Source organism: Lepus europaeus, chromosome 17 (assembly GCF_033115175.1).
Source record: "Lepus europaeus isolate LE1 chromosome 17, mLepTim1.pri, whole genome shotgun sequence".
Taxonomy (NCBI): Eukaryota; Metazoa; Chordata; class Mammalia; order Lagomorpha; family Leporidae; genus Lepus; species Lepus europaeus.
Window position 1 is genome coordinate 36,753,658 of NC_084843.1, and position 23,386 is coordinate 36,777,043.

The 23,386-nt window shown below is 41.0% G+C and overlaps 1 protein-coding gene and 1 pseudogene across 7 annotated transcripts in view; both read left to right on the forward strand.

The window, feature by feature from the left end:
* The window catches only part of CPEB3 (cytoplasmic polyadenylation element binding protein 3), a 225,152-nt gene that overhangs the window by 136,979 nt on the left and 64,787 nt on the right, over positions 1-23,386 (forward strand). For 6 of the 7 annotated variants that reach the window (XM_062214070.1, XM_062214071.1, XM_062214069.1 and 3 more), the window contains 2 exons: positions 2,571-2,738; positions 5,007-5,096. In XM_062214070.1, coding sequence (XP_062070054.1) covers positions 2,571-2,738; positions 5,007-5,096 — 258 coding nt within the window. The remainder of the gene's footprint in view (positions 1-2,570; positions 2,739-5,006; positions 5,097-23,386) is intronic. The other variant, XM_062214067.1, reaches the window with a different exon arrangement.
* Positions 11,930-12,029, forward strand: LOC133776422 (U6 spliceosomal RNA; annotated as a pseudogene).

The following is a 23,386-nucleotide window of genomic DNA, read 5'->3' on the forward strand; positions in this document are numbered from 1 at the left end:
GATTCTGTTCAAAAATGCTCTCCTGTAAAATTGTTCTCGAGGTCTTTTCCTTTTCTCTCCAGGAGAGCAGTCTGCTGTGCTCTTGGGTTGCATGGTGCAGTCTTGTCTTAGTACTTACCTCTCTATTTTATAATTGTACCCTTGCCCATCGCCCTTACCAGGCTGTCATTCCTCTAGTGGAGATGCATCTTGTCTGTTGGTATCCGTGGAATATGAATAAATATTTCCTGAGTTGTTTTCTACTGTGTTTTGTGTGTTAAAGCTTCCTTTCCCTTAAGTCTGGGTAATGTTGGAGTAAGTTAATATTTCTTTGCTGCAGAACTTTTCAGTCTTTTTATTTTTTAATGAGGACCGAACTCTAGGAAGGGCATGAAATATGCAGTGTTTTCCCAAATGATTGTGTTTCTCCCTCCCCTCCACCAGCTTCTGTTTTTTGAGCACCTCATGTGTCTAGTCTTAAAGGTGAGAGGTGGGAGTAGGAACGTTCTTTGGGAATAATGTAGATTTGGGCGTGTGCCTGACACTGAGTAAGCATGTGATCCACCCGGTGTGGACTATGTGGAAATTAACCTGTCAGCTGTGGGAGAGTATCTCTGAATGTCTTTGGGAAGTTCATTTTGCCTCTAGTTGCTACAGATCTATTTCTTTTACCCTCAGTGATAAAAACAAACATCAGGGGATAAGAATTTACTATCATTTGTTCCTGCCAAGCTAAAAAAGATAGGTGACACATTTTGTTCTGTTTCATTGTAGCTAAGCTGGAAAGAGCTGAACAAAAAATTCTTCAGTCCTTTTATTTATTAACTCCCAACATCAAAACAGTTCCTTTCTTACACCACCTGGGTTGTTCATAAAATAAACAGAGTTATATTAGTAACTATTTTTTTTTTGTAAAAGGAATGAATGGTTAGTATTTTTTCTACGGCTATTTATATCCTATTTTAGAGTTGGCTGTAGTGACCAAAACAGGTTTCAGGGAACTATGGACAAGCTAGACTAAATGGGGAAGACTGTTCTTTATTTTTGAAGAATGTATTAATTTATTTTAGATGGGGATTTTTCTTTTTTTCAAAAAGATAGAGGCTGCAGACAGTTTATTTTTTTAGAGTGGAATCTAGTGGAAAATTTTACCAGGAACTAACTCACAGACTCAAACAGGAAATACACTGGTTTTTAAACAAACATAATGCCAAATGGCATTATTGTATTATATTTATTAACAGACTGTAACTGCTGATGTCTTTCTTACAGTTGTGTGGAAAGGGTAGTTGCCTTTTCTCTGTAACATTATTTGTCTGTAGAGTTAACAATGAGAATAACTCTAGTCTTTTTATGTATTTGTTGAGTGGTATAAAATAACAGCCTAGATAAATAAGGCTAAGATATCATAACCATATCTTTTTTTTTTTCTTTTCTTTTTTTATTTTTGACAGGCAGAGTGGACAGTGAGAGAGAGACAGAGGGTGCCGTTGGTTCACCCTCCAATGGCCGCCGCGGTAGGCGCGCTGTGGCCGGCGCACGGCGCCGATCCGATGGCAGGAGCCAGGTGCTTCTCCTGGTCTCCCATGGGGTGCAGGGCCCAAGCACTTGGGCCATCCTCCACTGCACTCCCTGGCCACAGCAGAGAGCTGGCCTGGAAGCCATATCTATACTTATACTCTTAATGTACACAATTTATATGTTTTTATTTATTTACCCCATTTTTTATTATTGTAGATGTTTATTTCCAAATTGGAGTAGCTTGGGATGACAGGGGAAACTTGATAGATTTTTTTTAAGGTTTATTTATTTGAAAGAATTACAGAGAGACAAAAAGGTCTTCTATCTGCTTGTTCACTCTCCAGATGTCCCCAGGACTGGGCTTGGCCAAAGTGGGGAAGTCCATTCGGGTCTTCCATGTGGGTGACAGGGACTCAAATACTTGGGCCATCTTCTGCTGCTTTCCCAGACAAATGAACAAGGAGCTGGATCAGAAGTGGAGGAGCCAGGACTCAAACCTGGTGCTCATATGGAATGCTGGTGACACAGGCAGCGTCTTAACCCCTTTTGCCACAGTGCTGGCCCCAAACTTCATGATCTTTATTCCTGCTATCAGAAGAGAAGTTACCAGCCTCTTATATCAGTTTATTTAATTCCCTTAACTTTCGGGGCCAATCTTCAGAAGTGAGCCTCCGATGTACCATATAGAGCAAATAAAAATGTATGAATAGAGATTATTTATTTTAAGAAATGACTGAAGAAAGGAAAAATGACGGCTAAATATACTCTTAGCAGATGTGATAAGGATTGTATGAGTCAACGTAGGGAGTTTTTAGGTAGGAAAACAACTGAAGCTTTGCGAATTCCTCCTTAGATATGAATCTAGTCATCTCAGTGTTGTATATGTCCTCAATCAAAAATGATGATGTAAGCTTGTTTAGACCTGGTAATCTTCAGCTGCTGAGTCTTTGAAAACTCCACAGCCCAAGAAACATATTTTTGTATGCTTCACTCTGTACTTGGGGCTTCTAGCAATGCATTGTTGTCCAGGAAAATAATTTTAACTACAGAAACTTCCACATTTGTTTCAGGTCGGTCTTCTCTCTTTCCCTTTGAAGATGCCTTTCTGGACGACAGCCATGGGGATCAGGCCTTGTCATCTGGCTTAAGTTCTCCCACTCGCTGTCAAAACGGAGAACGAGTGGAACGCTACTCTAGAAAAGTGTTTGTTGGAGGCCTTCCTCCTGATATCGATGAAGGTACTATGCATTCCTTAATGATTTTACAAATGCCGGGTTTGTTCTTTGTGTGGTTTGAACCTGATTCTCCCCTCCAAGTTTAGTAAAAGACATTTTATCTTAGAATATAAGAGTTGGGAATATTTGATAAATGAGGAAGAATACATTAGGTCTGTTTTTTTCATATGTAGCAACATAGCAGTCTTCCAACATCTTGCCATGTTCTATTTATTAATTTGGAGATAAATTCTAAAGCAACAGTGACAGCTAATACTTAAGAAACTCTTACCATAAGTAAGTCCATTACTGTACTAAGCATTTTGCATTAAATTTTCTCATTTAATCCTCATGGCTATCTTTTGAAGTATATCCTATCATCTGTCTTTTGTAGGTGAGGAAATGGAAGATCAAAGAGAAATTTTTTTTAACAAATTATTTATTTGAAAAGCAGAGTTGCAGAGAGAGAAGGAGAGACACAGAGAGAGTGAGTTCCTATCAGCTGGTTCACTCCCCAAATGGCTGTAAGGGTTGGAGCTGATCCAGGCCAAAGCCAGTAGCTTCATCCAGTCCTCTGTGTAGGTGCAGAGGCCCAAGTACTTGGGCCATCCTCCAGTGCTTTCCCAGGCACGTTAACAGGGATCTGGATCAGAAATGGAGCAGTTAGAACTCAGACTGGCACCCATATGGGATGCTGGTGTTGCAGGTAGTAGTTTAACCTACTGTCCTATGCTTGCTCCCAGAGAGAAATAATTTGTCCAGGATTATGTAGCCAATGGTGCAGTTAGAACGATGTCCATATACTGTACCATAACACCTTTTAATGTAAATACCTGTTAATGAAAACCATACCCCCCTTAATCTTTAAAAGAATTAAGACAGGGGCCAGCGCTGGGATGTAGCAGGTAAAGCTGACATCTGCAGTGCTGATATCCCATATGGGTGACGGTTCGAGTCCCAGCTGCCCTACTTCCAATCCAGCTCTCTGCTGTGGCGGGGGAAAGCAGTGGAAGATGGCCCAAGTGCTTGGGCCCTTGCACCCATGTGGGAAACTTGGAAGAAGCTCCTGGCTCCTGGCTTTGGATTGGCACAGCTCCGGTTATTGCAGCCATCTGGGAAGTGAACCATAGGATGGAAGATCTCTCTCTCTCTCTCTCTCTCTCTACCTCTCTATAACTCTGCCTTTCAAATAAATAAATAAATCTTTAAAAAAAGAATAAAGACAAATTACAATTTTCTTAATACTTTAGAGTTAACTACCATCTAAAAGTGAATTTTGACTTAAAGTCAGTAAAAATGTCCATTTTAACACCTGGTAGGATATCAATAAATATTTGTTTAATAAATGAATGAAATGCAATTGTGATAAAGTTCAGGAAAAACAATTCTAATTCCAGTGGACTTTCATTCTGCTAAAAGTTATTTTCAAAAAAGACTTGTTCAACTAGTATTATCCTAGCTATGATACCTCTTATCATATCATGAGTTTCTTTTCTTTATGATGAGAGAAGAAAAGTTTCTGAAAATTGTTTTATTTTAGAGTTACTACGTTGTATGTAGCTGCAAGCACATTTTCCTCCAAACTGTTCTCATATTCATGTTAATCTTACCTATCAGATTTCCTTTGAATCAAATTTTTTGATGGGCTTGAGAGTGGCAATTTAAATCTTGGTAAGAACCAGGTTATATCTTCCTTTGAGTTAAAGCCAGAAGGAGAAAATAAATTTATTGAGCTGTAATTTTTTATAAATATTCTTTCCCAGATGTATAGCATGTAGGTAGTAAAGAAAGTCATCATTGGCTTTTAACTTTTTCATATCACCAAATAGAATTACCTGCTTACTGTCCCTTCCTCTCATCAAAAGAATTGTCTGTTTCTAAAATAATCAGAGATTCCATACTCATGAAAGTATATTTTAAATATATTCCTGTACCTTTGTCTTCTTCAAAAATCAGAGCATTTCTGTTTTTAGACTCTACATTTTACTTGGCATAGTGGTCACCTTAGCTAATATCAGATTTTTTTCTCCCAAATTCTTATGTCAAGTTTATTGTTAGTAAGGGGAAATGAATTATAGTTAGTTAGAAACATACTTTGCGTGGTTAAAAGTAAGTAACCAAATGTCCACAAAATCAATGGCATTTCACTTAGTGGATTTGACATCTGTAAAAATACTTTAGGAAATAGTCCTCAAACCTTTTTTTTTTTTTTTTAAATAAAAAGACATGTTTTGTGCTGTTCTGACTGCATAATTTTTTCTCTTTTGCTACGATCCCTTCTCTGTTTTGCAGATGAGATCACTGCCAGCTTTCGCAGGTTTGGACCTCTTGTGGTGGACTGGCCTCACAAAGCTGAAAGCAAATCATATTTTCCTCCTAAAGGTAATGCACTGAACATGTCTCCACTGTTGCGTATTGGGGGGTAGCATGACAGTTCAATAAAAGCCAGCCTTTTAACTCTTGAAATAGTTGTTGACTTTTTGTTCCCTAATTAGGAAAGCATTTTAACATTTATCATCCTTTTGTGTATTTTGATTTCACTTGGAGACTCTGCTCCCCAGGAGCACACTGATTGTTTCATGGCATCTGTTTTTTTTGGCAGTGAGGTCCCGTGAGTCTGTTTGGGGGAACATGACTCTGTGTGGAGGAACGTCCTGCTAACTTTTCATTATTCTGGGAGAAAAGATGTGGAGGAATGTGAGCAATAGTAAAGGGAAAGATTATGATCAAATTTTATTTGTATTCTGTAATCCTGTGGTTTTATGAGCCTTATAAAGCTCAAAAATGGAAAACATAGTAGTTAAAGAATAACATTACATGAAATTACCTTTATTCACCTCTGTCTTAAGTTGACTTAACCTGCTTAACCAAGTGGGATCACTCTATACATTCTGTTTTGTTTTTTTTTTTTTTTTTAAGATTTATTTTTATCTATTTGAAAGACGGAGTTACAGAGAGAAGAAGAGACAGAGAGAGAGAGAGAAAGATTTTCCATTCTCTGGTTCACTCCCCAAATGGCCACAATGGCTGGAACTGAGCAGATCTGAAGTCAGGAGCCAGGAGCTTCTTCTGGGTCTCCCACATGGGTGCAGGAGCCCAAGGACCTGTGTGATTTTTCTACTGCTTTCCCAAGCCATAACAGAGAGCTGGATCAAAAGAGAAGCAGCTGGAACAAGAACCGGCAACCATATGGGATGCTGGCACTTCAGGCTGGGGCTTTAACCCACTGTGCCACGGTACCAGCCCCTACATTCTGTTTTATAAGTTACATTTCCCTCCAGCAACGTTAACCATCTTCTTATAACAAACCTACCTTACCCTTATTAACCTTATGACTATGTAATCAAGTTTATTGGAGGCATTTAAGTTGCTTCCATTTATTTTCTCTTGTAAATCATGCTTCCTTGGGGCCGTCGCCGTGGCTCACTTGGTTAATCCTCTGCCTGCGGCGCCGGCATCCCTTATGGGCGCTGGGTTCTAGTCCCGGTTGCTCCTCTTCCAGTCCAGCTCTCTGCTGTGGCCCGGGAAGGCAGTGGAGGATGGCCTAAGTGCTTGGGCCCCTGCACCCACATGGGAGACCAGGAAGAAGCACCTGGCTCCTGGCTTCGGATCGGCACAGCACCGGCCATAAAGGCCATTTGAGGAGTGAACCAACGGAAGGAAGACCTTTCTCTCTGTCTCTGTCTCTCACTGTCTGTAACTCTACCTGTCAAATAAATAAAATAAATAAAAATTTTTTAAAAATCAGGCTTCCCTGAATATCCTTATGCCTGCATATTTTTGCCCTTTTATAATTACCTCTGAAGGCAATTTTTTAAAAGTGGGATTACATGTTTATACATACTGCCAAGCTGCCCCTAAGAATGTTCATACATTAATGTTCCCATCAGTAGCACCAGTTTTGTTGAGAGGCTAGAAAAATGGGTCTTTTTCGAACCTTGCCAATCGAATGGTTAATATAATACTTTTTTTTATTTTTTTAAAAATATTTTTATTTATTTATTTGGAAGGCAGAGTTAACAGAGAGGCAGAGAGAGAGGTCCTCCATCTGCTGACTCACTCCCCAAGTGGCCACAATGGCTGGAATTGGGCCAATCCAAAGCCAGGAGCCAGGAGATTCCTCTGGGTTTCCCACTAGAGTGCAGGGGCCCAAGGACTTGGGCCATTTTATACTGCTTTACTATGCCATAGCAGAGAGGTGGAGCAGCTGGGACTCGAAGCTGTGCCTATGTAGGGGGCTGACACTGCAGGTGAAGGCTTTAGCCACTATGCCACAGTGCCGGCCCCCAGTATAATACTTTTGTTTTTTCTTTTCTCTTTACTGGTCTTGTTTGCTAACTTTATGTCTGTCTAATTTATTATTGAGTATTTACATTTTTACAAGAGCTCCTTTTTATGTTGAGTTTTTAAAACTCTCTAAGCTATATTTGAAATATTTTCTCATGTTTGTCATTTCACTTCAACCCTGTTTAATGTTTTTAAATTATTTATTTACTTATTTGACAGGCAGAGAGACAGAGATAGTCATGACTGGTACAGATATTTTATAAATGGTACACTTTGAAGACTGGGCTGGGCCAAATCAAAACTGTGAAGACAGAACTTATTCCATGTGGGTAGCAGGGACCCAATTGCCTGAACCCAATTCCTGCTTCCCAGGGCCTGTGTTAGCAGGAAATTGGAGTTAGGAGCTAGAGCCAATTATTGAACCCAGATACTTGCATATGGAACATGGGCATTTTGTTTTTAAAAGATTGATTTGAAAGGCAGAGTGACCGAGACAGAAGGAGAGACAGAAAAAGTGATCAGCACCCACAACACCTGGAACTGGGCCCGGGTGAGGCCAGGAGCCAGGGATTCCATCTGGATCTCCCGGTTGAGTGTCTGGCACTTAAGTACTTGTACATCATCCCCTGCTTCCTAGGAGTTTAAGCAGGGAGCTGGATTCAAAGTAGAGCAGTTGGGACTAAAATTAGCACTCTGATATGGTATGTCAGCATCCAAAGTGGTGGCTTAAATTGCTGCACTGCAGCACCCCGACATGGGCATCTTATCCACTAGGCTAAAGACCGCCCTCCACCTGCCAGCACTAAATCTTTATGTAAGTAAATTTACCAGTCTTTGTTTTTGAATTTTTGTGATATACTTTAAAGGGTTTTTCCAACTTCAAGACAATAAGAAAATGCTCTTCTAAATTGCTTTTATTATTTTACTTTTTACCCTGACATCTTGTTTCATTTTAGAATTTATATTGCAGTAAGATGCAAGAAAGGATCGAGCTTTATTTTTTCCGAGTAGCTTGCCAGCCATCTCCATGCCATTTACTATCTAGTTCATTGATTTACTCATTGATTTCAATCATGAAATATTGAAAGGAATATTGTCTCTTCTGTTTCTCAGTGGAGAGTGCTGGACACATACATGAGCACATGAAATGTGATAGTTTAAATTGAGATAATGTCAGTGTAAAATTTAGACTGGAATTCAAAGACTTAGTATTTTAAAAACATTGAAGATCTGACAAGTAATTTTGTTTACATGTTAAAATAACTTCTTGGGGCCGGCGCCACGGCTCACCAGGCTAATCCTCTGCCTGTGGCACCTGTACCCCGGGTTGTAGTCCCCGTTGGGGCGCTGAATTCTGTCCCGGTTGCTCCTCTTCCAGTCCAGCTCTCTGCTGGCCTGGGAAGGCAGTGGAGGATGGCCCAAGTGCTTGGGCCCTGCACCTGCATGGGAGACCAGGAGGAAGCACCTGGCTCTTGTCTTTGGATCAGCGCAGCATGCTGGCGGTGGCAGCCATTTGAGGGGTGAACCAACGGAAGGAAGACCTTTCTCTCTGTTTCTCTCTCTCTCTGTCTAACTCTGCCTGTCAAAAAAATAAATAAATAATAACTTCTTGGATATATTGGATTAAGTGAATATATTAAAATTAACTTCACCTATCTCCTTTTACCTTTTTAAATATAGATACTGGAAAAATTTTAAATGACATATGTGACTCATTTCTATTGGATAATGTACTTCTAGAAGAAAGGTCAGCATACCAGCTGTTTTTGAATAGCCTTAAAGCTAAGGGTGCCTTTTGGACTTTTAAGGGATTATATGTAACACACAAATCCCATTATGTATAAAATAGCTTTTTAAAAAAATTTTTTTATTGAGGCCAGCACTGTGGTATAGAAGGTTAAGCGTCCATCTACAGTGCTGTCCTGAAGGATCGATCCTCCCTCCCTCCCTCCTTCCTCTCTCTCTCCCTCCCTCCCTCCCTCCCACTGCATTTCAGATAAATAATCTAAAAAAAAATAATAAAATGTTTTATTTATTTGAAAGGCAGAGCAACAGAAAGGGAAGAAAAGACAGTGAGTGAGCGAGCTTCCATCCTTATTTACCTTCTCAGACAGGCGATGATGACAAGGGAAGCAGTTTATTTCAGAGGAAGTCGTGTATTTGCAGACCAAATTGGTTATTAAATTTCTTTATTCTGTTGTATCACCTTCTTCCCTGCAGTCTTCACCCATTGGTCAATGGAGTCCTATAAAGAAAAACAGAATGAGTCATCATTATGACATCTATCCCTTGGTACTTAAAAGACTATGGATTTTTCTTTTCTAAGCTGAGTATTTTTGTTCTCTCAGTCATACAGTATATCTAAGGGTTTCTGGGTCAGTATTCTTCCTGTCTGCCTTTTCTCTATATATGTCACTTTTACAATATTCTGTTTAAATTTGTTGCTGACAGTTAGAGAATGTTAGGGTTAGTCTGAGTAATACAGAATTTAGCGGTCCTACAACCTCCATGGATTTTGGTAAGATTCCTTTAAAATCATGGGGCAACATAGAATTATAGTACATTAGTGCTGGTGCCCTAATTTTATAGCTGAAGGTAAATGTGGGGATGAAGCAGTGAGACCCAGGCTGGAAAGAAAATCTGGTCTCCTGATTCTGGTCCTCAGGCTTGCATCCTCCGAGAGCAGATGCCATTCTGGTGATTGAGGTCAGGGAGGAGAGATAATTATTAGACTATTGGCTCCTGTTGTATTTTGCTCTCTGCAAAAGTCTGAAGGTTGACCTATTTTGGGGGAACCTAAAGAAATTTGGTGTTACTGCAAGGTTGAAGTAACTTTGAGGATGCATGCCCATCATTTAGCATGTTAGGAACATCTGAGCTGTTCATCTCAGCCTGTTCAGTACCATCTTAACTATGCCCCTACTTGATGTTGTGCTTGTCTTAGACCACTCAGGTTGGCCATTAGATACAATGTAAAGCCTTGACATTTTCAGTGGATTGAGGAGAGTTTAAAACTGAGGTAGAGAAACAATGTTCATGTACACTGTCCCCCTAGGTATTCTTAGTCCTCAGAGTGGGGAGTGATGCAGTCTGGGCTCTTATCATAAGAGCCACTGAAGCATTTGGGAATATGCCCAGTACCCTGGACTGGTTTATCTGTGCACCACCAGCAAGTGAATATGTGGTGTTCTCTACAGTACCACTGAGAACATGGAAGGCATAGAACAGCGTGAGAGTCACAGTGTGGGTCTTCATGATTTAGTCCAGGGCCTCCCACACTCATAGTACTGTGGGGGAAATAAGAAATTGATTCAATAGTCACAAAAATAATCATGATTACTAAATATGATAAGTTCCCTGAAGGAAAAATAAAGAGTGCAGCAGAGATTCTAAAAAGGGAACATTGATTTAGATCATAAATATTGAAAGAACTTTTCTGGGAAAAAAATGGCATTTAAGCAGACCTGAATATTGACAGGTTAGCTAGAAAGTTCAGGGAAGCAAGTTCTAAACAGAGGACTGTCACAAAGGAAGGATTTAATGTGAAAGGGACCTTAATGCCTTTGAAGAAATAAAATATGTGTGGTTAGAAGGTTAGGAATAGGAGAAGGTAATGCAAAATAAAGTGTCTTCTTTGTTTTGTTTTTCCCCTAAATTGGTATAGACCCTCAGAGAGGGTAGACATAAAGACATTGTGTAGTATTTGTCTTTGAGGTGAAGAAAAAATGGGAGTCAGGTCAAATATAAATATGAGTTTAAAATACTTTAAGTTGCTGTTGATAAAAATGAAGCAGTCTTGCTGTGTGTTTTCTGCCTTTAGTTCTTAATGATAAGAAGAGATTGAAGTCTAGACAAAATTTTGAGGAGGGGCAGGCTTCTAGCCAAGCAATTAAGACACCTCTCCCTCCATGGGGGGGGGGTATTGCAGCTCAGTGGGTTAAGCTGCCCCTTGAGAACTCACATCTGTATCACTCTGCTTTTTATTTTTCTAAGATTTTATTTATTTATTTGAGAGGTAGAGTTACAGACAGTGAGAGGGAGAGACAGAGAGAAAGGTGTTCCTTCTGTTGGTTCACTCCCCAAATGGCTGCAACAGCCGGAGCTGGGCCAATCTGAAGCCAGGAGCCAGGTATTTCTTCCTGGTCTCCCATGTGAGTGCAGGGGCCCAAGGACTTGAGTCATCTTCTACTGCTTTCCCAGGCCACGGCAGAGAGCTGGATTGGAAGAGGAGCAGCCAGGACTCAAATGTGCCCATATGGGATGCTGGCACCGCAGGCAGAGGATTAACCTACTCCACCATCACTCTGCTTCTGATTGAGCTCACTGCTAATGCACCTAAGAAGCAACCATGATGGTTCAAGTACTTGAGTTCCTGCCACCAATGTGGGAGACCTGGATGGAGTTCCTAGCTCTTGGCTTCTGCCTGGCCTGGCCCCAGCTGTTGCTGCCATTTGGGGAGTGAACAAACAGATGGAAAAAAAATCTGTCTTTATATCTGTCTCTCTTTCTTTGTGCTACTCTGTCTTTTGAATAACTAAATAAATCTTAAAAAAAAAAAAAAAAAGACCCCTATTAGAACATCAGAGTCCTTGGGCTTGGTTTTCTCCTCCAGTCTTGCTTCCAACTTCCTGCTAGTGCAGACCATAGGAGGCAGCAGCGATGGCTGAAGTGATTGGGTCCCTGCCACCCACATGGAAGACCTGGTTTATATTTTGGACTCAATGGCTTCAACCTGGCTCAGCTCCAGCTGTTGTGAGTATTTGGAGAAATATGGGAATGTTTTCACTCTCCCTCTCAAATTAATATATGTGTTTTATATAATACATTTTAATATTTAATATATTTGATATTTTAATATTGAGAAAAAAATTTCCTGACATTCACATGATTTTTAATTCTAAAATAGCAGAGTTGAAATTTTAAGTACCATGCTCACATATGCAGTATATATGCTAAAGTTGGAATAAAGAGATTACATGGCCCCTGTGCAAGGATGACATGCAAATTTGTGAAGGGTTCCATACTTAAAAAAAGAAAAAAAAAACAAAAAAAGAAATTGTAAATCCCAAGAAGACAGAGTCTCCCAAATATTAGGGCATGAACCAAATCTCACGCTCTACTGTGATTCATATGGAATACTAATCAATATCACTGTGTTTATAATAGCTTGCATGCAGGTAGTTACAGAAAACAGATGGTGAGAGAACAGAATAAGTGGGAAACAATGAGTCTGGTGCAAATAATCATGCAACACTGGAAATATCAATTCATCAAATATTTGCTGCACCTTTGTCTATAGAAGACTCTGTGTTTGACCTTGTGGGGAATCTGGGAAAGATGCTGTTCTTGTTTTTTAAGAGGACTGCATTTGCCCGGAGGAGACATGCAGATATAAATGGGAAACATTAAGTAAAGGTAAAGAGCACAGATTCTGAAGCCATAGTCTTTGGGCCTCTGCACCTATTAGTTGTATGATCATAGGTAGGTTGTTTGACCTCTATGTTGCCTTCATTACCTAGAAGGAGGGATGGTATTAGTGCCTACTTCATAAGGTTGTGGGATTAAAATGAATACATTCATGTGGATTGCTGAACACAGTCCCTGCATAAGCCAAGAATTGTAAATGGTTATTTTTATTAAAATACAGATCAACTTATGGTCAATGGCAAGTGAGCAAAAATATTTTAAGCATCCATAAGAGTAATAGGTTACTTTGGGCTATGTAAAAGTTGATCTTGTAAGCTACATAGAAAAAGAATACGCAGACAATGCAGGAGGTAGGGGATAGAATCACCATAGGGTGTCTACGGTTTACTGAGGGCTTGCAGTAAGCTAGGTAGTAGGTTACTGTTTTCTGTGCTTGATCTCATTTTATCATCCTAGTTCCCCAAGATAGGCACCCTTATTGTTACAATTTTATAGAAGTAGAAATAGGTTTAGAAAACAATAATTTGTCCAAGTTCATTGTATGACTACAGTTTGGGCCTAAATAGGCTGACCTCAAAACCTGAGGTTCTAAAATATTACATTCTACTATTCTGATTCAGGAGTAAGGATAGCATAGAAATAGACATGTTCAAGGTAGGTTTTAATTAAAAGTTTGGGTCATGTGGGAGCCTGACTTCCAGGCCTAAGACTTGATCTGAGTAACCAGTGATCAAGAATACAAAGTCTGGAGTAAGCCGTTCTGAACTGGATTCCTGTTCAGTACTGGTCACCTCTGTATCCTTGTGCTGATTATTAATCTTCTTGAGTCTCTATTTTTCAGTCTGTAAAATTAGTATAATGGTAATGTCTACATACTATTTATTATGAGGATTAAATAACAAAGTGTGCATGGAATACTTTGCATAGCATTCAGGTATCATTGAAGTCTTGGAGTTTTTTTCCCCCTTAGCAAAAAAAGAGGTTGGATTTTTACATTTTTTAAGTTGGTTTTGATTTTTATAGCCAGCATCAGAAAAACTATTTGGGAGACTTCTGTAATCAATGTTTTTTTTTTTTTTTTCAAGATTTATCTATTTATTTGAAATGCAGAGTTACAGAGAAGCAGAGAGAGAGAGTGAGAGAGAACCATCTACTGGTTCACTCCCCAGATGGCTGCTACTGCAGGAGCTGTGCCGATCCGAAGCCAGGAGCCAGGAGCCAGGAGCTTCTTCCGGGTCTCCCATGTGGGTGCAGGGGCCCAAGGACTTGGGCCATCTTCTACTGCTTTCCCAGACTATAGCAGAGAGCTGGATGGGAAGTGGAGCAGCCAGGACTTGAACCTGTGCCCATATGGGATGCCAGCACTGCAGGCGGCAGCTTTACCCACTATGCCACAGCGCTGGCTCTGTAATCCTTCTTGTAAGAAGTAATAATGACTACAACTATCTAGGATACTGCTGTCAGGGAGATGTTACTGGAATTGGGGGAGAAAGGGACCAGTGATTCTTAGTGATGGAGTAGATTTGATGGTACAATTGTGCTAAAATTCCTTGCAATGCATGGGAGAATCTTGCCACATGACAGTGATGATTTCATGTACTTTTGGTATATCCTCACCTCTGACCTGAGAGGAAATGCCTAATGACAGCTGAAATTATGGTCAGAGAGTTTGGGAGCAGAGGCTGGAGCTAGAAATACACATCTTTTGAGAGGTTTCTTTATAGAGAAAAGGGAGACAATAATGAGAAACAGATAACCAGTAAATTGTGTTAGGAAGTAGGAGAAAGAAGACATGATGGTGGAGATGTGGATGAGTGAAGGACTGAAAGTGTGTGTGACTGTGGAGATTAAGGGAAGAAGCTTCAAGAAAGAATATCAGCACCCTCTGATATTGCAGGACCATTGAGAACACCTCCATGAAATAGAGCAGTGTGGCCCTCTTGTCAAATCCCTGATCCCAGTTTTTGTTGTTATCCTAATTCTAAGCCTTACTATTGTAATAATGCAGTAGAATGAGAACAAAGCAATTTGGTTTTTATTGAACAAAAGTGTTATTTTATAAACAATAAGAATAATTCCACCACCCCAGCAGAACAAACCATTATCATTTTTCTGTTTCCTTCCAGTATACTCATGTACATATATACATAAATTTGTGGGGTAGGCAGAGATTGTAATAATAGCAAAAATGTAGTTTTATATTCATATTATATTTTATATTCTTATTTATATTTACTCCTCTCATATTTTCAAAGAGGCTTAAACTATTGTTGTACCACGATTTTCTTGCTTGATGTCATTTAAGCTTTTAGAGATAATGCTTCTGAGTGACTGGCTCTGTGGCATAGTAGGCTAAGCCTCCACCTGCGGCATCGGCATTCCATATGGGCATCGGTTCATGTCCTGGCTGCTCCTCTTCTGATCCAGAAATAATGCTTCTGTTAATACAGACTTGTATGTGGCCTTTAAAATACACACACACACACACACACTTTTTTTTTGAAAGACAGAGTGACAGAGACAGAGACAGACAGAGACATCTTCTATCCGCTGGTTCACTTCCCAAATACTCACAGCAGCAGGGCTGGGGCTAATTGGAAACCAGGAGCCAAGAACTCCATCTAGGTTTCCCATGTGGGTATCAGGGATCCAAGTACTTGACATAGAAGTACTTACTACTGCCTCTCAGGGTGTGCATTAGCAAGAAGCTTTATCAGAAGCAGAGCATGGACTTGAACCCAGGTACCCTAGTATGGGATGGAGATATCCCAAGAGGTATCTTAAAACTGTCCCAAAATGCATGTAATTGCCTTTTGTTTCAGATTATTCTTTAGGCTAAATTTAGAGAAGCTTATTTACCCACAGTTAAATGAGAGTGTTAAGGCTCTGGATTTGGTATCACATGGCCTTCCAGGGCAATTTTTGTTTATGCAGTTTATGCTAATTTGAATATCTGCAGCAAGTTTTTTGCTTAGTTCTAAGTCAGATAAATGGCACATAGCAGTTGTGAAGATAGCTTTTTTGTTCTAGTGTTTGATACAGAATGAACTGCTGCAGAAGCCAAGGACCCTAGTGATACATATCTTGTACTTGCAGCATTTAATATTTTTCTCTCAGGTCTCATCTGCTGAATCTTGGGTGTTTTCTGATATCATCTCTCTCTCTTACCCCTTCTAACATTGTCTCTAATCACCCTCTCTCTTACTTACTCTGGCCATACTGAGTTGTTTGGTATTTGTTGAACAAGACAGCTAATCCCTCTCAGGGACATAGTACTTCATGTAGCCTAAAGCCCTCTTCCCCTAGACTCCTGAGTGGGGTGCTCTCTCATTTCCTTTAGATCTCTGCTCAAATGTTGGCTTAGTAAAAATCTTTCCTGGCTTTGTGTAAAATAGCAGGCCCTCTACCCTCTTTTTTCTATCCTTCTTAGCTTCATTTTCATTCTTTTTTACCTCCATTTTATTGTTCTTTAAAGTGTTTACCACAACCTGAATGACTTATATGTAATTTTTCTGATTGTTCTCTAGATTACAATGTAAGTTTTCTGAGAGTAGGGTGTTTTTTATGTTTAGTTAATTGCGCTATACCAAGTACCTTGCATACTTGGTTCAATGACCTTCAGATATTTATTAAATGGATGAGTTGTGTCTTTGCAAATGATGAGCTCACTACTTGCTCAGAGAGTAGAACCCACTAAATTTTAGAGCTGGAATGTTCTTTAGAAATAATCTCATTCTAGCTTAATCTTTTTTTTTTTTTAAGATTTATTTATTTATTTGGAAGAGTTGCAGAGAGGAAGAGAGGCAGACAGAAGTCTTTCATTTCTAGTTCACTCCCCATATGGGCCCAATGGCCAGGGCTGGGCCAGACTGAAGCCAGAAACCAAGAGCTTCTAGAACTCATGTGGGTTCAGGAGTCCAAGCACTTGGGCCATCTTCCACTGCTTTCCCAGGTGCATCTGCAGGGAGCTAGATCAGCAGTGGAGCAGCTGGGATGCAAACTGGCTCCCATATGGGATACTGGTGCTGTAGGTGGTGATTTACCTGCTACATCACAGCTCCAGCCCTCAGTCTTCATTTTAAACTGAAATTCATAAAAGTGAAGAGTCTTTTTGGCCGGTGCCATGGCTCAATAGGCTAATCCTCCACCTGCGGCGCCGGCACACCAGGTTCTAGTCTCAGTCGGGGCGCCGGATTCTGTCCCAGTTGCTCCTCTTCCAGTCCAGCTCTCTGCTGTTGCCCAGGAGGGCAGTGGAGGATGGCCCAAGTGCTTGGGCCCTGCACCCTCATGGGAGACCAGGAGGAAGCACCTGGCTCCTGGCTTCGGATCGGCGCAGCACGCTGGCCGCAGCGGCCATTTGGGGGGTGAACCAAAGGCAAAGGAAGACCTTTCTCTCTGTCTCTCTTTCTCTCTCACTGTCCACTCTAACCTGTCCAAAAAAATAAAAAAAAAAAGAAAGAAAAGAGGGGCTGGCACTGTGGCACAGCGGGTGAAAACCCCAGCCTGCAGCACTGGCATCCCATATTTAAAAAAAAAAAAAAAAGTGAAGAGTCTTTTTATAAAAGCATGCAACTTTTATTAGATAGACTTGAACCTGACAGACCAATAATTTAATACTGTTTTACCTGATGATTAATAAAGGGGTGATTTCTTTTTGTTAAGCTGATATGTGTTATTTGTGAGAAAGGAAGACAAGTGTAAACTGTATAATCTGATAAATTACATTGTCATTTACAAGGCTGAATTTTGTATAAAAGTAAACAACTTAAGCTATATGACCCAAGGAACGTTTTCACAGCTATTTGAAAACAAAAATGGACCTTGGTGTTTCCCCAAGTCCTTGTATTCTCTTTGTCATGCTCATACAGCATGGGTGTTTCCAAAGAGGTGGTTTAGGTCAGGGATGTAAATCTGACCTACCCTTTAGCTATAGCTTAACGATGCAGTGCTGTCTCCTGGGTGATGCCATACCATTCCTGGACTTGGGTGAATTTCTTAGTAGTTGAGTTCTTTGACTACAGGGATTAGAGGTGTTCTTGTGTTACCTCAAAGTTGGGAAGTGAGTGATAAGAGAAGCCCAAAAACGAAACTGTGATGGAACCAGCTGTCCTGAAGGATGTACTAAGGAATGGCAGGCAATAGTGAAAACTACAGGGGCTGGCACTGTGGCGTAGTGGGTGAGGCCACTGCCTGTGGTGCTGGCGTCCCATGTGGACACTGGTTCAAGTCCCGGCTGCTCCACTTCCAATCTAGCTCTCTGCTGTGGCCTGGGAAAGCAGTGGAAGGTGGCCCAGGTCTTTGGGCCCCTGCACTCTCATGGGAGACCCAGAAGGGGCTCAGGGCTCCTGGCTTTGAATTAGCCCAGTTCCAGCCCTTGGGGCCGTTTGGGGAGTGAACCAGCAGATGGAGAATTTCTCTCTCTCTCCTCACTCCTCACTCCTCACTCCTCACTCCTCTCTCCTCTCTTCTCTCTTCTCTCTCCTCTCTCCTCTCTCCTCTCTCCTCTCTCCTCTCTCCTCTCTCCCCCTCTCTCTCTCCCTTTCAAATAAATAAATAAATCTTTAAGAAAATAGTGAAAACTATAAACTCTCTATTTGTATCAACCATTATTATGAATCAGCTCAAATTATTTCTGTGTTTCTAATTGAAATCCAGTGAAAGAGAATCTGGCTCAGTTTATCTTTTATTTTTTAAGATTTTATTTTATTTTATTTTATTTGAAAGGATTAGAGAGAGAGAAGAAGAGACAAAACCGTCTGCTGGTTCACTCCCCATATGGCTGCATCAGCTGGGGCTGGGCCAGGCCAAAGTCAGGAACCAGGAGCTTCTTCCAGGTCTCCCACATGGTTGGAAGGGCCCAAGCACTGGGGCCATCTTCTGGTGCCTTTCCCAGGCTGTTAGCAGGGAGCTGGATCACAAGTGGAGTAACTGGGACACAACTGGCACCCATATGGGATGCTAGTGTCACAGGTGGTGACTTTACCAACTGTACTACCGTGCCAGCCCCCAGTTTATCTTTTGTTGATTTATTTTTTTAAATATATAATTATTTATTTGAAAGGCATAGTTAGACAAGAGAGAGAGAGAGAGAGAGAGAGAGAGAGAGAGAATGAGAGATCAAGATCTTCCATGCACTGGTGCATTCCCCAGATGGCTACAACAGCTAGGGCTGGGCCAGGACGAAGCAAGGAGCCAAGAGCTTTATCTACATCTCTGTCAAGAATGCAGAAGCCCAAGTACTTGGACCATCTTCTGCTGCTTTCCCAGGTGCATTAGTAGGGAGCTGGATGGAAATTGAAGGAGCCTGGACTCAAACTGGCACCCATAGGGAATGTCAGCATTGTAGACAGTGGCTTACCCCACTGTACCATAGCTCCACCCTCCCCACCCCAGTTCATCTTTCAACGCATAGCTGAAACTTGGGTCATCCTAATGATTGGATCCTAGAATCATTGACTGTTCTGTAAAAGAAAAGTTTAGTTTTGCTTCTTTGAGCAGGGAGTGCTGAATGTGGCAGCTCAGAATATGAGCTGGGCTCAACAAACTTGATGATAGGTATTTTTTTAGGATAATCTTCTTCACAGCCTACGGGGAGAACATCCCATATCTAAAGTTGCTGTCCCTGGAGCTACCTAAAAATGTCTGTGAACACCTTGAATCTTGCACCGAGCAGCTACAACTCCTGCTATAAGGTAGTCTAACTTCTTATGGTGGGACAGAGGCTGTAGGGTCAGGGAAAGGAGCTAGCATTCTTGGGAAATGTGCATAGCTGTTCTACCGCTTTTGTTAGCGGCTCCTCAGATGAAAGCAAAGACAGAAGAGGCTAGCTATAGATATTAGGAGACTGGCCATGTGGCTCGCTCTGAAACTGTTCAGAAGTCAGTGATTCTGACAGTGTAGTGAGGGAGAGTGCCATTCTCAGCGTACTTGAGCAGCTAGTGTTAGCTTTGGCAGTCTAGAGGCATAGGGTCCAGGTCCACAGCCAGAGGAGGAGGAATGGTAATGGGCATAACGCACTGTGCAAGCGTGACCCAGGTTTCACACACCAATTCCCACCCACCTTCAGAAAAGTGTGTGTAATGCAATGACTCTTTCTACTAGTGACCCTGTTTCCTCTGCACTGGCCAGTCTGGCTTACCTGCCAGGCTTGTGATCAAGGTCATGCAGTTATAGAAGTTTGTAGAATACCAACATGGTTTTTTAACCTGGCATCAGGCAGGTCACATGGAATTCAGAGTTTGAGTCAAGCAGACTTCCAGTCTGTTTGAGAGACAAGTAAGAGGACTCTTAAATGAGCAAAAACATCACTGTATAGCTATAGCGAACTAGAGTGCAGCATTTGTTTCTTTTTCCTTGAGCTTGTCTAAAGCTGTCTTTGAGAAGGAGAGTTTTTAGGCTTCATATTTTTTTCCCCTGTAACATAACTTGGATGGAAATAAGTCAGTGTTGTTTTAGGCCCAAATTCCAAGTTTTTTCACCTTCTGAGTTACATAAACTAATCAAGTTGGAAAGCTGAGAGATTTTAGCCTATATTTAACCTTTTGCAGTTTGTAATCTTTTGAGTGTTATTCTACTTTTTTTTTTTAAAGTAAGTCTTGGCTCATACTATTCACACTCTGATTATTTATGAATTCTATATTGTGATATTTTATTTGGTTGTGATTTTTTTCCCCAGAAAGAATTTTCTTGTGAAAACTGCACTGCCTAGTAGCAAAGGTAGATTTTTTGTTTTGTTCTTTTTTTGACAAATGGAACAGCATCTATTTTTGCTTTCAAAAGCCTGGTATGCTTTATTAAATACCTGTCTCTTCTGTATCGTATTGAAGATGAACTATAAAGTTAGTCTTTGCTTCCAAAGCATTTATAGTTTGAGGAACCATACAGAAAGGAGAAGGCGTTGGGAATATTTAGGCCACAGGACAAAACTTGAGAAGTGACATAAATCACAGAAACAGCTTGTACAAGGTCCCAGCAGTACATATTGTGCTGTGCCCAGGCAGAGGTGCTGGGAAGGAGCAAATGCTTGTTTTGTTCAGAGAAGTCATCACCCCTCCTGACAAGGACTTTGGAAGGTAGTGATTTCAGGAGCTGAAATAGGCGATATGAATCTGGAGTGCTGTGGTAGAGAGAGTGTTCTAGAAGCAGGTATGCCTTGGATTGGAACTTGCTGGTGGGATTTGGATATGGCTGAAACTATGACCAAGTGAAACCAAGAGAAAATATGTTACTTGAAAGAGTTAGAAATAGGAAGCTTTCAGCTGGCATCGCGGCTCACTAGGCTAATTCTCCGCCTTGCGGCGCTGGCACACCGGGTTCTAGTCCTGGTCGGGGCACCGATCCTGTCCCAGTTGCCCCTCTTCCAGGCCAGCTCTCTGCTGTGGCCAGGGAGTGCAGTGGAGGATGGCCCAAGTCCTTGGGCCCTGCACCCCATGGGAGACCAGGAGAAGCACCTGGCTCCTGCCATCGGATCAGCGCGGTGTGCCGGCCGCAGCGCGCCTACCGCGGCGGCCATTGGAGGGTGAACCAACGGCAAAAGGAAGACCTTTCTCTCTGTCTCTCTCTCACTGTCTACTCTGCCTGTCAAAAATAAAAAAAAATTTTTTTTTAAATAAAAAAATTAAAAAAAAAAAAAAAGAAATAGGAAGCTTTCACCGGAGAACCCAGTGAAATTTTTGAAAATTGAGGACCAAGACCTGGGTTGTCTTTCACAATAGAATGGATTCTCTAAGTCTTGTGTGGAAACAGTGACACAGAACACAGCATCAAGAACTGATCAACAATAGCACTGAAGTGATCAATGATTGTTACAGTCCAGAGAAGAAAAGAAATTAGGTTGTCAAATCTCAGGCAATAAACCAGCAGGACCAGACTAAAGTTTTACTTACCTGCAGGGAAATGTCTGAGTTGAAACATAGATTCTAGGGTAAGTGTTTGGTTAAGGGATTAAGAAGCCACCTGGGGTGCCCATATACCATAATGGAGTGCCTGAGTTTGGGTCCTGACTCTGCTTCTTATTCCAACCCGTGATGACTCAAGTACTTGGATCCTTGCCACACCCATGTGTGAGACCCATATTGAATTTCTGGCATCCTGGCATTGGCCTAGGCTATTATGAGCATTTGCAGAGTGAACCAGTAGTTGGGAAATATCTCAATCTCTTTCTTTCTCCCTCTCCCTCTCTCATTCCCTTCCTCCTCCTTTGTATCACTGCCTTTCAAATATAATGAAAACAAATAAATGTTTTAAAATCTTAAGAAAAACAGAATTTGCCAGTTTTCTAATGCTGAGTAAGGGAGATTAACAAACAATGGGGAGTAGCTAGGTTTGTGGACACCAACAATTACTAGGGGTGTGACATTGAGCAAATAATTTAATCTGTGAGCCTCTTTTTACTCATCTGAGTTAATAGTACTTATTGGGCTAATAAGAGGATTATGTGACATTATGCATAAGTGCCAACACAGTACTTAGGCTTATTAGTTGTTAAATATTAGCATCCTACCATCTGATGAAAATGTAATGCTCACTAATAATAATATTGCCCAACTAGTTTAACCAGTTTCCTCCCACACCCCCAAGTCTGGTCAGTTTCCCTAGTCAGGTGCTTGTTAGAATAGACTGTGACCAGAACTGACAGATTGGCAGACTTCACAAGGACCTCTTTATATAGGGAGTGTGTGGTTATGTAAACAAAGCAGATTGTAAGCCCAGTTCTTCAGATCACCTGCGCTGCAGGAATTCACCAGGAACACAGAAGGTAGATTGCCAGTTTTCAACTTTGAGGTGATTCTACTCAGTCAAGGTGCTTTCTTGTCCACTCCCCAAAACCCCCAACCCTGTCCACCAAGCAACAAACCCACATAGAAGCAGTTACTTAGTTTAACAGGAAATACGCGCAGGCCGAAACCCAAGAATTTGAGTCTCAGCCCTGTGTAGTAAATATAGTCAAAGAAATATATTTGGTTCTTAACCCAAAGGGAAAAGGAATCCATGAACTTGGGCAGCATCTGTCTGTGGGCCATCTCTACATTTTAACTTAGGCTAATTTCTTCCCTTGAAATATCCTCTCATTTCACCTGTCATAGTACTGAGGTCTGGCCTTTGTGTGACCTGATTGCTCTCATCTATATCTTCTTCACTGTAAGTGGTTTTTCATTCTTTGAAGCCCTACTTTTTAAAATATGTTTTAAGAAACATTTCTTAGGATCCTTTATGCATTGTTCTTAGAGTTCTCTGTGTGCTGTTCCTCATGACTTTCCTGGAGTGGCATGTAAATTCTTTAACAAGGATTTATTCACATCCATTGACAGAGTACATAGTAAGTGTAATAGGTGTTCAGTAGATATTAGAAATCAGGGATTCTCATCCAAGAGGAAAATGAATAAGGGATCCAGTTCAGAAACCTAGAGTGCTCTCCAGGCAGCTGACAGGGGACTGATGGGCTGCTTCATTTACCCCCAACTTGATACTCATACTGAATGAATTCTGATCACTATTCTCCAAGTGAGTCAAGCCATTGGTCTTTCCATGCTTTGGCCTGTGTTTGATCCTGAATTTGGAATGCCCTTACTTTCTGGAAAAATAATCATCCTTTTGCTCAGATATGGCCTTTGCTCTATGGCTTTCCTTGATGTTTGGACAAATTTGCTTCTCATTAGTGTCCTGCAAGACATATCTCCAACATAGCACTTCTCATCTTTTTTATTAGTCATTTATTTACAAACTGGGTTTTCCAGAGCAAGATTCTTCCTTGGCTTACTCATTTTTGTAGCTTCAGTGCCCAGCATCATGCCATGTACTTCCTAAGTGCTTTTTAACTGAATCCAAATGCAGATCTCCTATGGCAAACCAGGTAAGTCTCCTGACCTGAGAGACAAGGTCAGAGAGAATGTTTGGAACAGACTGCCTGTGCCAAAAAAAGTCTGATCTGAGGCAACTCTGGCTGGAGAAGTGCCCTT